Source organism: Hirundo rustica, chromosome 4, assembly GCF_015227805.2.
Source record: "Hirundo rustica isolate bHirRus1 chromosome 4, bHirRus1.pri.v3, whole genome shotgun sequence".
Lineage (NCBI taxonomy): Eukaryota > Metazoa > Chordata > Aves > Passeriformes > Hirundinidae > Hirundo > Hirundo rustica.
In genome coordinates this window covers 22,526,025-22,542,944 of record NC_053453.1, presented here as the reverse complement: position 1 = coordinate 22,542,944, position 16,920 = coordinate 22,526,025, and the positions used below count along the sequence as shown (strand labels likewise).

The 16,920-nt window shown below is 38.0% G+C and overlaps 1 protein-coding gene across 8 annotated transcripts in view; it reads left to right on the top strand.

Annotated features, from left to right (window-relative positions):
- The window catches only part of PTPRZ1 (protein tyrosine phosphatase receptor type Z1), a 140,767-nt gene that overhangs the window by 42,983 nt on the left and 80,864 nt on the right, over positions 1 to 16,920 (top strand). For all 8 annotated transcript variants that reach the window (XM_040060997.2, XM_040061003.1, XM_040061002.2 and 5 more), the window contains exon 2: positions 5,090 to 5,155. In XM_040060997.2, coding sequence (XP_039916931.1) covers positions 5,090 to 5,155 — 66 coding nt within the window. The remainder of the gene's footprint in view (positions 1 to 5,089; positions 5,156 to 16,920) is intronic.

The following is a 16,920-nucleotide window of genomic DNA, read 5'->3' as shown; positions in this document are numbered from 1 at the left end:
TTAATAACAGCTACTTTTAAATTACAAAATTACAATTGTCTATCTTTTTCTTCTACTTTTTTTTTTTTTTTTTTTAAACACATTTTGTGTTAGTAAATAAACACAACAATGGCCAAATTATAAGAAGAGTTTTATTTTGTCTTCATATTTAGTGCAGGAAAAGTCTCACTTGTCAATGTTTAATGGAATGAGCAGCCTACACTGAAGTGTGGTGGAGGGGACTGACTCTCTTTATATATACCCAGTCATGTACCAAAGCCTGAAATAAGCTTACCAGAAGAAAATGTGGGTAAAAAAGGATTTTTAAATTTCACTAAGGTTGTGAGAGTTCTCAGACCAGTCTTGACAGAAGCCAGACACTTTGATGTTCAGGGAAAAAGAATTTATGAAATCGTAGAGATGGATTATTAAAGTATTTTTGTGTTGTTAAGAATTTTACAGATGGCATTACAGAATGAAATACATTCAGAAGAAGAGGGAGACCTTACTCAGGCAAATGTAGATCATTCTTTTAAAAGGATTTAAAGTTAGTTACTGTCTTTAAAACTTCAGGATTTTTACCAGATTGTGCTCTGAATCTTTTCATTTCTGATGTCAGTGTAGAGTTCTTTCAGTTGAGGCAATGAAGCTACACCATCATAAGATCAATGAAAGATATAGAAGTGACAATGAAAGAGGCTAAAATAAGTAAGTTAAAATTGTGGAAGAAACAATCTGTTTATCATCAGACGTGATTTTGCACAGTTTTACCTCTGTTTAAGGTTCTCAGAATCAGAACTTGTAAAATGAAACTCTATCCAATCTATTTAATTGTATTCTTTTCATATTTGACAAGCACCAAGAATCTCTTGTTAATTACATGTAGCTTATTTTTAAAAAATATTATTATACCACTTTTGCAGTTTTTCTTCCTCTCTTTGACTTCTTTGCAGCAATTTTGTCTGGTGTCCGACTTCTTAGCCACTAGCCATGCACAGATTCTCTTTCAGCTACCATATGTAAGCATTGCTATTACTATTCTGTTTCAGTTTGTCTGTGATTCCTAATTCTTCTCCACTGAAGATATGTGTATCTTAATCTACAAACAATCCACTTGCCTGATCACCCATCTCTGCTAATAACCAATGCAAACTGATAAGGCAAGTGGATTAAAAGAGGGCAAATATGCAATGAGAATTTCCCAGTATAATCCTCCCAATTTCATCAATAGACTTACTGAGGCAAAAGTGGTGTCACTGTGTTTAAGAAGTGTATGTGGATTTCTCTTTCACAGATTTTTAGATCATTTCCAAACCTCTGATATTCACAGCTTCCCACTTCTGCAGTCAGCAATACCAGTGTACATAGCTGAGCTCTCATGAGACACAATTTTCTTGAAACCAGAGCTTCTGTGTTCCTCAAAGAGAAGATTATCAGTGTTTTCAGTGATTGCTCATCCTTGCTGGTATTCTGAGAGTTCCTATGCACTTCCTTGGCCTAAGAACCGTGCACTGAATCTTCCCCATGTAAACTGGAATTTTAATACCAGCAAAGCCTTTATCTCCATGACTCTACTGCATTGCCATTATCCACTTATACTGGATGAACACTTACGACTTTAGAATCTATCCTCTTTGCTCTCCAATTAGATTTTAGGAGGAAAATATTGAATGGACTGTATATTCCAAGACCAAATCATGATTGCAATACTATAATGTCTACCCATACTGTACATGCAGTGTCCTATTTGCAGATCTCACTAATGCTGACATTACTCAATGTGGCCCAGTTCCCATAAATAAGTAATTTTGGTGTCAGAATCTTTGTATAAGTGTTAGTCCCAGATTATGCCTGAGTTTGTATCCTTCATAGCAAAGCAGCATCTTGAGTGCAGCATCCCCAGATTCTCAAGCACTGTTCTTAGAAACCCCTTTTATACAAAGGCTTAGGAGAGGAATCTCTGGTGGATACTTGGAGCTTGTTGCCTCAGCATCTTTGAGAGGAATTTCCCCAACAGAATTCAGAGGTTTAAAGTCCCATTTCCTCTTCTCTGGGTCTTTTTTTTTCTGGCACACTGTCAAATCAACAGGATCTCCCTCACAGACAATTCTTTCTGTTAATCATTAAAGGTAATAATTTCTCACCTTCAGATATTCATAAACGTATGGAAGATTAGAATCTTTCATTCACAGCACTAAATCAAAAGAAACTCAATTGAAGCCAGTAAATACAAAATGAATATCAGACTCATGTCAGAAAGAAGAAGACCTGGTTATTTATACTTTTTAAACAGGAAAAAGTATCTCCAAGATCTTATTACTCCTAGCACTATGCTTTGACCAGAGATCATGTTCTCTCTTTGCCCTTGTGACTGAACATGAGACAGGGTCAGTCACAAATAAGTCAGTCCTGCTACCCCTGAATAGCAGGGGAGTGTTTGCCGCCATTATTTCTGATTTCATGGGCCTTGGGCACTGGGGCACATACTGTTTCAACAGAATATAAAAAGAAGCAAGTCTCATAGCCTCAGAGAGAAACATTTGACTTTGAAGGAGGGTAGTAAAAGGAGGGGAAAAAGCATGCAATGATATCTTGCATATCTCCTTAATAGGCACAGGAAGATAACCATCAAACTGTTTAAAACATGATCCCAAAACCTGCTCTGTGAATAAATCAAAAATTTATGGAAACATAAATCGCTTCTTGGAAACAAAAAAGACTATTTAGTATTTTTTGCTTTATAAAGCAGCACCTCATCCAATAAAATTCAAACTATTTCAGGCACTGGCTGGAGATGTCAGTCATTGTCCCAAGAGTCATGCAGACTGTCAAGCTGATCAAGCTCAATCAGTATCATAGATTTATGTATAAAACCACAAACCTGACATCAGTTTTGCCTTCTTTTTTCTTTTTTGGGAAGATGTTCTTCCCATCTTGATTTAAATTAAATGCAAGGAATTTAAATACAGGTATTTAAACCTGCTGTCATATACCATCAGCAAAAAGGATGTTGGTTTGTTAGCTTTAAATAAAATAAAACTACAAAAATAAAATAATTTCCTTCCACCGGGTCTCTACACTGTTAGCTGTTTAACGCCGACAGTTTACACAGCAGTAGAATGCATGGCTTGCTGTGTTTCCCAGGGTGATTTACACCAGCAGCTCAAAGGCACAATTGCTGTGTGGCTCGACCTCACACAACACTTTCTCCACCACTCCTATGGATCTTCAATCATTTCCCAGATGAAATTTGCTTTTCTTCCTCACAGAAGGTTCATGGCTGTGAGTGTGCTGAGGAGGGGCTGTGGATACACAGCTGGCGAATAACAAAGGAAGGAAGGTGTATCAACTCCTTACACCTCCTGGAATCTTTAAAGACTTTCTGTAGGATTTACTGCGTCTATAAGTGTGTAATACACCAAACAAAGTGAACCTTGCCCTTCTTTTTTCTTATTCATTGAAGCTATCACTCTTTGTTCATCAGAACTCCCTGTGAAATTTAAAAAGTAGTGGGAAGCTCTCATGCCCAGACCCTGCTTAGTTTCCATGTGGCTGTTCAAATGATTGCAGATTGCGGGAAGTAACAATTAGGAGGACAATGGATAAAGGAGGAAATTGGAGACATCAACTTACACCTGTGAATCACAACTTACACAGCTTTCTCTTCCATAATTAATTGGAGGAGCAGGCACAATGCACATTGACTTGGAAATTTGGTCCAAAGACAGCTTTGGTGCATGCAAATCCTTTTCCACTGCCCTGACTTACCTCTGAGGTTTGATCTTAGTCAGGAGTGAATGTTGTGAATTGTTAGGAGGGATAGTTTGATATTTTTTGGCAGGGAGGGAGAAGGAGAAGAGAAAAATATTAAAGGACAATCGCATCACATGGAGGAAGCAGAAGTCTGGTGAAATTAATAAAACATGGACTTCAGATAGGTAGCAGCAAGTCACTGTAAGACACACAAATGTGTAAACTTGCAAATGGCAATTATGATTTAACATCCTGTAATCAGTACTACAATTCTGCATGAAAGAAAAAGAAATGGATGTTATAAAACTGTTTCGTTTAATTATTTATTGCTGAGTATGAGCAAAATTCTATGGCATTTTCTCAAGGAAGCAATTCATATATATGTTCAACATGATCAAGGGCAAACATATCTTAGACAACTTGTACTTCTCTAGAACAGTAATAAGGTCAGTTAACATTATGACTCTTGAAATGATGACCTCAAAAAAACATGTATCTGCAATCTACATGCTTTAGTAATTATTAAAGGGCGTAATCATCTATTTGCCCATATCACCGTGTTGCTAGAATTTCCCTAGGACTGGCATAGAAAGAATAACAGTGAAGATTATTCAGCTGCCAGAGTAAGTCAATGAGCATTTATACAGTTAGATACTTCTCTCTAGAAAAATATAACATAATTTAGAAATTGCTAGTATCTAATCTCTCCCCATCAAATTTATGGGCATATAAGTAATACTTTATCTATAATTATCCTAATGATAGAACACAATGAAATTATATTTTAGAATCTTTTATTCATTATCTTTATCATTTATCTTGTATCAGCAGTACAAAGTTACAGAAAATATGTAATGTTATGACCACACTGAAGCAAAAGTTTAACTGACATCCTGCCTTTCTAGAATGCTTCTTTCAAAGGACATCACAAAATAGGATTTCTTTGTGGGAGAGTTGTATTAATTTTAAAAGAGGAGGAAAGGTGGAAGGAAGGAAGGAAGGAAGGAAGGAAGGAAGGAAGGAAGGAAGGAAGGAAGGAAGGAAGGAAGGAAGGAAGGAAGGAAGGAAGGAAGGAAGGAAGGAAGGAAGGAAGGAAGGAAGGAAGGAAGGAAGGAAGGAAGGACGGACTGGAAATCTTCTGTTTGCTTTGTTTGTGTCCTTAATATGCTACAATGTTAATGATATTTAAATTCTGTTTAACCAGTACTTATCATTTGAAGTTGAATATAAAGACAAAGCAAATTATTCATCATTAATTAAAACAGTGATTATCTTGTTGGAGAGGGGCGTGTCATCAACACTTCAAGGTCCTGTTAAGCTTCTGGTTTTAATGTTGTAAATTATTACTATTTTGCAGATTTGGTGTACGGATACTATAGACAACAGAGGAAATTGATTGAAGAGATTGATTGGTCATATACAGGTAAGCAAAACTGTCTATTGAATAACTTATTTCACTTTGATATTTTTGTGTTACTTTTAAGGGTCTCATGTGTCTCTATACCACTTACTATATGCCTAAACAATTGCAGAAGTGTAGGAAATGGAATCTGAAAAATACAGAATCTTTAAAATTGGAGAGCGTTTTCATCTATTTGGTAATAATACATCTACTTAGTAATAGTAATTGCATCTATTACTTTTGGAAAGAGATAGTCTTCATCCTTAAAACCTCAACCTGAGACCTGACTGATTTGATGAAGGCTGGGCCAGTAAATTGTTAGGTGGTCATTAATCATCTCAACATTATAGTTCTAGCAAATCTGAAAAGGAGTCAGAAAGGCTGAAACAAGGCACAGCACATTATGTGGGAAAGAGCCTGTCCATGAATTTCTGTGCTTGTGAGCACTTGAGCATCCTTTCCAAGTCCCACCCTGACTCTCCTAAAACTGTCATTTTGTCTCTCTCGTTTGCTTGAATGAGAAAGATATACCCTGAAATCCTTCATGGCCATTGCCTCATTAAAGAAGAACAATGGAAAATTCACAATTAGCCTCTTATGTTCTTGTGTATAAGTCAAGTGCTTTCAGTAATACTGAAAAGGTAATTTTGTCCTAGATGTCTTTTGCCTAACATGTAGGAAATCAGTTCTTATGGATGTGTGTAGTCTCTTACATTTTAAATTGCTGAAGTTATTGCCTCAAAAATACCAAACTATGAAAAATAAGGACTGTCAAATTTCAGTCTTTCATAAATTTGATTCAAAATGTTCCTGTCGTTAAGGAAAATTAAGCCATTCTTTTTATTTCTCTCACTCTCTCATTTTCAAGACAGTTTTTGTCTTCTAGTGTAAAACATAACTTAAGCCTAGAGAGAATTGAAACAGGCTAGTCATAAACCCTTCAAAATGAGATTTATAACAAAAACTCCCACTTACACAGATTGTAGTGCAAAATTCAAGCATAAGATCAATCAATACAGTATTTCATGTTCATAGTCGATCCATTTTTTAATATTGTAGTTAGAGGACTGCAGGGATAAACCTCCTGGATTCCTGGTGACCAGAGGCAATCTTTAAAGGATAGCAAATGGGTTTGTTTAGGATATCAGAGGATATAACTCTTCGCTAGGCTGCACAGAGCACCCAGGCATTGTGCAGCTGCTGCAGCATCTTCAGGTCATCACCCTTGGTGGATATTTTGTATGGAAAAATCGCACAGACTTGGCATGTCAGATGATCCATACCTGTTGTTTCTCTCCCTTAACATGTGAGATACCTGTGTGTGATCATCTCAATTCAAATGCTTTGCTCTAGTGACTCCCCAGTTGGCAAAGCCTTTCTCCCCATTCAGAGCTGTACAGGAGCCCTGTTGAGCACTGTGAGCCCTGCCTAGCATCCTGCTGCTCCTGCAGCCTCCTGCCCAAGGTGCAATCTATCCTGCTCCTGCTGCCTCCCCGGGCCCTCTGCTGCATCGTCTGTGTGCCCCAGCATTCCTAAACAGCTGACTGCATGTGAGGCCAAAAACGGATATTCAAAGCTTTTGGGGAAGGCTGCATGTAAATCAGACATGTAACTCTGAGCTTAGGGCTAGCAATTGTTTGCAAGCTGAGTATTATGGGATGCTTTGCTGAAATACCAGGTAATTGGTTCATGGCAGAAGGTGGAATACACAAACCCAGCTTTCACTAATAAAAAGACAGACTTCCTGAATGTGAAAAAAAAATAGATTTTAACATTGTCCTTTGGAGGCACAGAAATCTAGAGACTGAAGCATATTGGCTTTGATCTCGCTTAAGTTATATATAATAATTTAAATTATTTTATTCCTGAGGCAAGAAATATCAAGTACTATATGATAAGCACTGTACCTAGCAGAGGCTTAAGGCTGTGAAGCATAGACCAACATGCACACTTCTGAACGCATGAGCTGTGCTTTGTCAGCGTATTTTTATCTCAGACATCAGTTATATTCTGCTGTCTTATTCTCACTGAAAGACTGAAAGTGAAAAATTTCATTGAAAGTGAAAAATTAGACTCAATGTGCCAATGAAGTGGCACATTTGAATGGGTCTGAGGATCCTGAAACCATAGAGTCAGAGTCTAATCCACCATGGCTAAGAGAAATCCAACTGGCTTGGTACATTAACCCGAGTTTCAGCAATGTGATTCTCTGCATCAAATAAGAAATTTCAGATACATTAGCCTCAGTGGATCAATATCCTCCTTTACTGGAATGGTTCTGTGAGGTGAAAGCAAAATGGAACTAGAGAGTTTTACTTGCTAAAATCATCCAATTTCTGAAGGTGAAATTTCACAATAAAGCAATTTCACACTCTGGAAATTAATGTGAGTCATCATCAGGTTTGACTCTTGGATAAATGTATAATGAAGTCATAAATGCTGCTGCAAACATTTTGTAATACTTCTAAGAGCTCTGTTTCAAGCCATGAACAAAACCTGCATTTGCAAGCTGTAATTTAATCTTTTGTGTCCTGACTTTGCATGTATTTGCATAAACAAATACAATGTTAAAGAACTGGAAGGTGCAAGTTCTTGTTACAGATGAATCCAATCTTTTCTGGAATAAGGAGATCCTGAAGTTAGCCTATATGTAATAATTATTTTAACAACCTTTGACTGTATTTTTCATTAAAACAGTCATAGAAAGTTTTTAAAATATCATTAATGTTTTCAAATGGTGTCAAACAGCAAAAAGTGAATCCAACCATGTTTTATTGTAGAAAAACATGGTGTACTGTGAAAATTTGATTTCCTTAAATTGGTTATATACTAATTGATAAGCATAGGTCATCTAGACAATATTTAGCTGACTAAGCTTAGTCATTCACATATTACTTCAAAGCATAAAGCAAGTAATATGAGCTTCAGTTACTTTCTGTCATAGAGGTGAAAGATCAAATTTTTCCATGCTTTGCTTCTCTGCAATGTTTTTGACAGAAGGAATGATATAAATGCTGGGGTTTGGTTCTAATGTTTGGTGGTTTTTAGCATGGCTGGTTAATGGTAGTCCATCAAAGATCTAAGTCTAAAAGTTCACATGTAAAACTGGCAAGTAATACAACAAAAAAGATTTTTTTTCCCCCAGTGAAATGTCTTTTGGGTTTTGCTCTTGGGATTTTGTTCTTGTTCCCAACAAACAAGTTATGTGCTTTAGGGGAAAAAAAAAAACCACAGCTGGAATTTGTTAAAAACAAGAGATTCTAAACAGTCTTCCAGGAATTAGCAAAGCCAGGGGTTTTAAACTTTTTTTAAAAATTGGATGTTCTGTGTAAATGGATACCATAGTCAGAGCAGTGTTGTTTGTCTCACCATGTAGGAGTGTTATGTTCAGCCTGTGCTGCCATTTATTATGTGATACATTGTTACACAATTGTCTTACAAATATTGGTAACTCTGATCTTGAGGTAAGGGTAGTTTTGATTTAAACTGGTCTCCAGGTGTTCAAAGAATATTTTTTATTATTTCCAAGCAAAATCTGAATAATATTTCATTTTTCTCTGGGGACAACCATCATGAATCATAGAGTCACGGTGTAATTTAGGTTTGAAGGGGCCCTTGGAGATCATGTGATTCCAGCCTCAGCTCAAAGCGGAACAAACTTCAAAGCTGAAACAAGAAAAGTATTGAACATCTCCAAAGAAGGAGATGCTGCAGTTTGGTCAATGTGTTCCATTCTTACCTTGAAAATATTTTTTTCTTTTACTCTGCTTCAATATGTCTTATTGCAACTTGTGGCCATTGATTCTCACCCTTTCCTTGTGCACCGCTCTCTGGATTGCCTTGACAGTGCAGTAGACTTCAGCTAAGTTCCCTCTCACCTTAAGCTTCAGCAAACTCAGGTCCCCCAGCCTCTCCTCACACATGATGTACTCCAGCCCCAGATCATCTCATCAGCCCATAGTTTGTAAATATCCATCTCATACTGGGTTGAGGAGGAAATCAAAACTGGACCTTGAATTCTCAATGTCACCTCACTAGTGTGCAGTAAAGTCACTTCCCTCATCCTGCTGGCTCCAATCCTGCTAAGGTAGCCCAGGACAGTGTTTGTCTTCCTGACTGCAAAGGCACACTGCTGACACACACAGAGCTCATTCTGTCAGGATTATTAATTAAGATATTTCCAGACAGATTTTCGTATCTGTTTCTGTTTAGTATCTGTTTAATATCTGTTTCTCAGTAGTAATGCATAGTGATGATGCTCTTCTGGCACTTGTATCCATACTTTCTTCGGTAACAATGCCTAAATGTCACGATTTCTTTGTTTTGTTGAACTATTTGAACTAATCTTGTTAAACCTGGAATTGTTACCTTTTTGTGTCTGATTCAACAGCCTCCTGGAGATATTACCCTAGTTTATTATTCCTATTACTGTTGCCACACAGACAAAATTTCAGTTATTTGAAAAGCTGGGTTTGCCACCCCAAGTCTTATAAATGTGCTGTGATTACATCAAATGCTCATGCCTGTATTTTGGCTCAGAAATTAAAATGGCCTTTGTTTTCAGTGGTACTCAGCAAATGCAATTTTCTTTCTTGCCCAAACAAGAGCTAATATTTTAATTTCAAATGTTCTTTCATATTTCAATACTGAGGACATCCCATTTCAAAGTCATTGCTCACAAAGTTTATGGAAGTGTATGTTGTTGCTTATGTCCGTAACAATGCATGCGTGTATTTTGCTTTTCACTCATCCTAAAAAGTGAGCAAGGATCAACACTATCTCAGCTGTGGCTCAACAGAGTGATTTTAACACTGGTAGCTAACTCTGCTTATTTTGTAAAATGTCTGCTGCTTCTGCTACCCACCCATTCAGTCCAGGTAAAGTGGAAAATCTGAGTCTTTCCCCTTGTCTTCACCCTGTCTGTTCAGCACCCATCTGCTGTGAGCATGGACAAGGTCGGGCATGCAGGTGCTGCTCCCTGCCCTGCAGCTACAGCGGAGGAGAGGCTGTGCTGATGAGTTTGTGTGAGCGTGGGCATGGTGCGTGCTCCCTGTGAGACAGCTCCAGGAGCCGGGCACAGGGAGTCAGGAGGGAAGGGCGGGGGTCTGGGTCTGGGCCATCACCTCCCAGGATGCAGCATGATAGATGAGCCATTTTGTGAGCCAAATCCTGACAGTCAGCCTGTGTGGGAGAGTGGGATGCACCAGCAGGAGCCTGCTGGAAGTGGGATCCAGGAGCTGCCTGCTGAACCGACTGCTTTAATGGATTGTTCTGCCAGACCAGACTGAAACATCTCCAAGACAGCCCTGGCCAAGAGTTGATGAAACCTTCTGTTTTCGGTGGTTTGGTAAAACTGTGTTCTGAGGAGATGATGCATACCAAATTAAGTTCAATTTTTTTTCCTTGCAAAGTAACTACCATGGCAATATCAGTATAACTTCATGAGAAGATCTAGTCTTTTTATGACCTCCTGCCAAATACATTTTTGTGGCTTCTGTTCACCAGGTATAATGACTGATGTGCTGTATCAGTTATGGGTAGTAAAGAAAAGCCTATGTTCTTGGGCTGTGTGGGTTCATTCAATAAAAGGTGTAGCGTAAGAAATGAAAATAACATACTTTCTTTTATTAACTCATAAAAATACTTTGCAAAGGGTCTTTTCTTTTTCAGTAGACCTATGCTTCAGAGGCTGTCATACCTTTTCTTGCATGACAACTCATTACATGTCTTTATAACCCCCAGATCACACAGCCACTCTTGCTTCCAGTCTTTCATCACTAAATTCACAGGATCACTAATTAAAAAGCCTATTACACTGTTACTGTTTTTGGAAAGCTTATGATTCCACAGCAGAAATTACATAGTTATGCATCCCTTTGCATCAAGGGGACAAGGTGTCCTCAGGTGAAAAGCCACATGCTAGCATTTCTGGCCATCAAGAAATTCCTTCTAAGATTTCTCAGTGTACTGAATCAACAGCACAAAGCATGTTATTCAACACAAAGAAGACGTCTGTTCAGTATATTTTGGATTTTGAATTCATATAAAATGATATGGTTCAGAAGTCTGTTTACAATAGGCTTTCTTTTCAATGAAGAAAGCTGATCTTTGAGCAGTAGAAAACTATTAGCAGCAAAGTTGAATTTATTTAGTTTATTTTCAGTAATATTTCCAGGATAAACCGAGTGGAAAACTTTTCAAGGGATTTTGGGGGAGGAAGTAAGAGAATTGGACCCCAAATTCATGGAATTTTCAGGGTTGGATATTTGTAGGTCAGGTGTGAAGAACTGCATGTTGGTATTCATATTTGTCTCATCACTGCTAAATTATAGCATTTTTATTTCAATTAATATTTAAATGATCAATTTGGCAAAGGTTCCTGGTGAGAAACTCAGATAAGACTGTTCCTTCCTCCATTTCAGTCCTCCAATGCTATAAACAAAGAAAACCATTTTCATAAAGTGCACAGCAACTTTTTCAGAGTTTTCAAATGCAAGGTTGGTTTCTGAAGTACACTTTGCATAGTGTGGCACTGCTGTTATGCCAAGGTTCAGGGGTCAGAAAGATGTAGAAATTTCTCATTTGAAATTACCATATGCATTTGGAAATGAAAAGCTTTTTTAGGAGTGCTCTCTTTGGGAATATACCAAAGTCAAATGGAAAAAGCAAATCTTGAATATCTCACAGCAGATTGCAGCCTCTGGTTAAACCTCTTTACCCCTCAAAATGGTCATAAAAGTATCCTTATGCACATACTGAATGATTTCTCATTTACGAGTGCATTCAGTCTATGCTGCAGTAGGAAGTTTATGTTCATGGGTACCACTCACTTACCAAATGCACAGATGATTACTTTGAGATCATCACCTCCATATCAAAATGATCTGTAGGTTTGTGAAGTTTAGAGCCCAGCAAATAATTCTCACATTGCCTACTTTTTCAGAAGGCTGTATTTAATTATCTTCTCCATCCAATTAGTTTAGGACTTTCTTACTGACATTTTTATTCAAAGGCTATTCTGCTGTATTTATAATAGGTTTTGATTTTTTTCCTGATGAATTCAAACCCCACTCAGTTCAGTATGCACAATTTGATAATACCTAAGGATTCTGTGCAATTTACTTACAAATTTGAAGCCCTTTCTGATCTTGCTGTATCCCATTAATTCAATAGATATCAAAGCCTTCTATGTAGATTTTCCCTGTAATGTTCTTTAAGGCATAAACATTAAAGCAGTCCCTCAAAGGGCAGGGTTGGGCAAGTCTGTGAGAGAAGGAAGATAAAGGGTACAACAAAGGATCCTGAGCAGAAGGGGGCAGTGGAGTGTGGCTTCTCTCTTGACAGCACAAAGCCTTCCTGTAGGCTCAAGTACCCCTGAGGACTGGAACAGGCTCTTCAGGGAAGTGGTCACAGCATCAAGCCTGTCTGAATTCAAGAATCACCTGGACAACACTCTCAGGCAACGTGGTGTGATCCTTGAGGTGTCCTGCACAGTGCCAGGAGTTGGTCTCAGTGATCCTGATGGGTCCCTTCCACCTCAGCGTATTCTGTGAAGTCACAGCCTCCACAAGCTCAGGGAGGGATGTCAGCTTCACAAGTTGCAAGTGTGCTTGACTTAGCTGAGGAAGGCATAGGAGGGGCAGCACATGCTATTTCAGTTTCTAAATTTTGAATGCTAAATTATTGCAAATTACTGTAAACTAACATAGCTCAAATTTTTGTGCTGTAGTATGGAATGTCATATTCAAATGTTATAACTTCTTCCCCCCCCCCCCCCCCCCCCAAAAAAAAAAAAAAAAAAATCCAAAACATTTCAATTTTTCAATTTGAGAAACTAGGGAAACCCATCAGCATTTATTTCTGTCTTGGAATAATCAGTATTTGCCACTAGATTTATCACTTGAACTATTCCCTCAATCATTTGAATGCCAGAATCACATAATTTCAGTTCTAAGTACCTCCTCCAGCTGTGAAAAGTGCACAAGTTCCTTTTTTGTGAGAAGCCAGGTCTCTCTGCATACATATTTAGCTGGTTCCTGCTATGCATCAACAGTTGTGCTTGCAACAACCATATACAAGGTGTGGTGGCCTCTTTCTGCTTTCTTCCAAGAGCTTTCTTTATAAGAAAGTAAACTGTGGCTTGATCTGATATTACCTGGCATTGATCCTGCTTTAGGAGCCACAGAAACAATTGACTTGTCTTCTTTCATCCTTAATCATAGATGTTGCATTTGAAACCTAAGCTGTTTTCCCTCTGTCAGTGCACATTATCTGATGAAAACTGTGTTAACAAGAGATGTTTTAAAAGGGTAGTTAAGAAAATTAAGATATTAAAAATGTAAAAGCAAAGAGAGGGATGATGTGTTGAATGCTAGAAAAAAGAAAGAATCATTTACATGTAAGGACTTGGAAATTTTTTTCCCAACTTCTGAAATTTTCCTAGCTGTAAGGAGCCTATTCAGGGCTTGAGTGCATGGCTATAGACTGATTGCAATTATTTTTACTGTGTTAGCGGCATAAACAAACCCACAACGACGAATACTCGAATTTTCATTACTCTTCACAAGTAATTGAAAGGGAAAAACTGGGAAAAAAAATCTGTTGCTGAAGTATTTACAAATACTGAGTCAATGCTTAATAAATTATTTTCTCCTGTTTCAGAACAGAGTGGATTTTCTGCCTGCTTGTAGATGTTTTGACCACTTTGCATATACACAGCACAATATGATCAATCTCTGTTATATTTTTTTCTGTTGTTTTTCAAGAAAGCAAATATTTATGACTGGAGTTCTAGTCAGTGGAAAATCACAAGCTAAATGGTTTTTATTCTTGTTATTAAAATGTAATTTCTTGAAAGCTAGCTTTACAGTAGGGCTGTGGTACATGTGAACAGAGGAACACTGTTACCTGCACATTACCTGTTTAATCTGTATCTCACTTGTTTTCCAAGTATCCAAAACAGATGCAAAGTGGCCAGCACAAACAGGCAATAGAGAATATGTAATATACATTCATATGGAGTGGGAACATACTTTAAAAAAGGCAAGCATTCATTTTCTTCAGCTGTAAGTACCCACTTCACACACACTCAGTACATTATCATGGCTAATCTTTACCAACACATTAAGCCACCAAGATGCGATCTGTACACCTGCCAGTCCTAATGTGATGTGCATCTGATCAAAATGAGAGCAGTACTTGTTCTCCTCTGTGTGAAAGCAACTGATGATAATCTGTTGCAGTGGCTTGATCACACATCTGAAGTTCCCTTTGAAATCATTTGTTTTTTTCTTAGAGAAGCTGTGGTGTATGTGCTAAAAAGAGCTTTTCTGGATGACTTCCTGTGTCTGTTCACTTTATCCCATTCTCAAAAGAAATCTGCCTGTCCTTTCCCTTTTGCAATTTTTGTCATATTGCTTTATTTCTTCTCTTAGAGTGCAGCCACAACTTGTTTCCCTTTTGCATTACAAAATTCTCCTTGTTCCCACTATCAAATAATCATGTAGGGTTTTGTTGCCTACTTCTCCTTGACATTCTTAATAGCACCATGAAGTAACTGTCAGTTTGCCACTTTATGTCCTGTGTTTCCAGGAAAAACTTTCCTCCCAAATAACTGATGGAGAAAGTGCTAGCTGAGTGTATCCGTGACTCTCTTGCAGTGTCTCCCAGCTGCCTTTTCCTAAATGTCAGAGCCACTCTCCAGTGTGGTTACCATGGTGCCTTCAGCTGGCATGCTGCAAGGGTTCACAGAGCCAGCACAACCACTGCACGTTTCACAGGAGCATACCAGGAGGGAAGGCTCTTACCTGCTGTGTCACAGTTAAACAGAACATATCAAAAGGTACTTCTTGGTGTGTATTCTGAGTAAGGTTGGCTCAATTTAGTAGCATAAAACCCATTAATCAATTAAGGATGTTTTCTTTGTCCCTCTGTTTGTGAAGGTAGTGGTACATCTATAGATGTACAAGTTACATACATAAACCTGCTGGTGAGTTGCCAGCTCAACAGGTCATAAATATTAAGTGCTGCTGGAGAACAATGAGATTTATACTGTGCTATATTCATTATCTTCTATGAAAAGATTTTAAGGTGTTTTCTTTTTCTTTATAATTTATTATTCAATCTGAAATACCGTTTTTAGCAAAAGAAACTTTTCATCAGTATGGTTTCCTGATGTGAAAGTCAATACAAATAAAGTACATCCTGCATCCAGCCATTGGAAAACATGACTTTTTAAACCTCAGGTTCATAACTAGCAAACTGTAGATAGATTAGTAGCTAAAATAACAAAATCATTTTTAAAATGACAACAGATTTTAAAGTTTTCTTTGAAACTCCATGCGACTGAGTCATGTTGTTTTTTCTAAAATATATTACTTACTTCAATAACAAATTTCAAACATAGGTATGAATAAATACCTTTATTCCAAATAATAAGCTACTAGTAAGTGTTGTTCCAGTCAGTCACTTGTTTCAGGTTAAGTTGGTCTTATTCTCTTAAACTGTTAGGTAGACTCAAAGCACATTTCAGGAGATTCAGTGATCATACAAAGAAGAGCTCTGAACTACAGTATACTTTGATCTGTCTCCTAGATTAATTTTTTATAGAAACAAAATAGTCTTCTCCCAGTTTCTCAGCTTTAGTTGTTATGAAGTGGTATTTTCCAGTGTGATTAGCTCCTATAATTGAATGTGCAGGGTTTTGTTATTGGCACGGTATATGAACTCCCCAACTCCAACACTGCTGCTATCGGCAGTCATGCCATCTAACTCTTACATAAAATTTACTGAAATCTGTTTTAAAAATAGGTGTAATATTTTGCTTCATAGTTTCACTGAAAGATTATCTCAGAAACTCATTCTTGACTTTTCATAGAATCATAGAATCATTTACTTTGGAAAAGACCCTTAAAATCATTGAAACCTGCTGTTGACTTAACACTGCCAAGTCCCCCACTAAACCATGTCCCTTAAGCAATATATCTTTTAAAATGCATCCAGGGATGGTAACACAGCCACTTCCCTGGAGAGCCTTTTCCAGTACTGGATAATCCTTATGATGAAGAATCTTTTTCTAACAGCCAATCTGAACCTCCCCTTATGCAACTTGAAGCCATTCCTTTCCTTCTTGTCCTGTCACTTGTTTCCTTGTAGAAGAGACTGACCCCCGCCTGGCTGCGGACTTCTTTCAGGGACTTGAAGAGTGATAAGTTCTACCTTCAGCCTCCTTTTCTCCAGAATAAACATACCCAGCTCCCTCAACTGCTTCTCACCAGACTTGTGGTCCAGATGGTTCAGCAGCTCCGTTGCCCTTCTCTGGACCCACTCCAGCAGCTCAGTGCTCCATCACATCAGTCTTCAATTTTGATTAAAATTAGCATTCTCCCCAACAGCACTAAGATGCTACAAAGAACAGTCCATTTCTCCATAGTTTACCCTAGAAAGGTCCAGTTAAAAATGTCCGCTTCTTCAATCCTATTCCAATAATATTATCAGTTTTCTCACCTCTAATCCACTGACTTCATACGGTGTCTGTTCTATGTACCTTCTGTTTTCTTTCTTCTCTCTCTCAAGGAAGGATTGTGCTTTGAAAGTTCCATGTTGCTAAGGAAGAGTTAAATCTGCCCAGGCCTGCAGTGGCCATGTGCTCCCTGCCCCGGGCTGCAGGGCTGTAGAAATGCAAAGCAGTGCTGGTGCTGGTGCCAGTGCCAGTATAAGAAACTGGTAGAAGTAGTTTTTTCCACCCCTCAGTGTCATCCAGGACTGCCACAAAGCTGTAAACACGT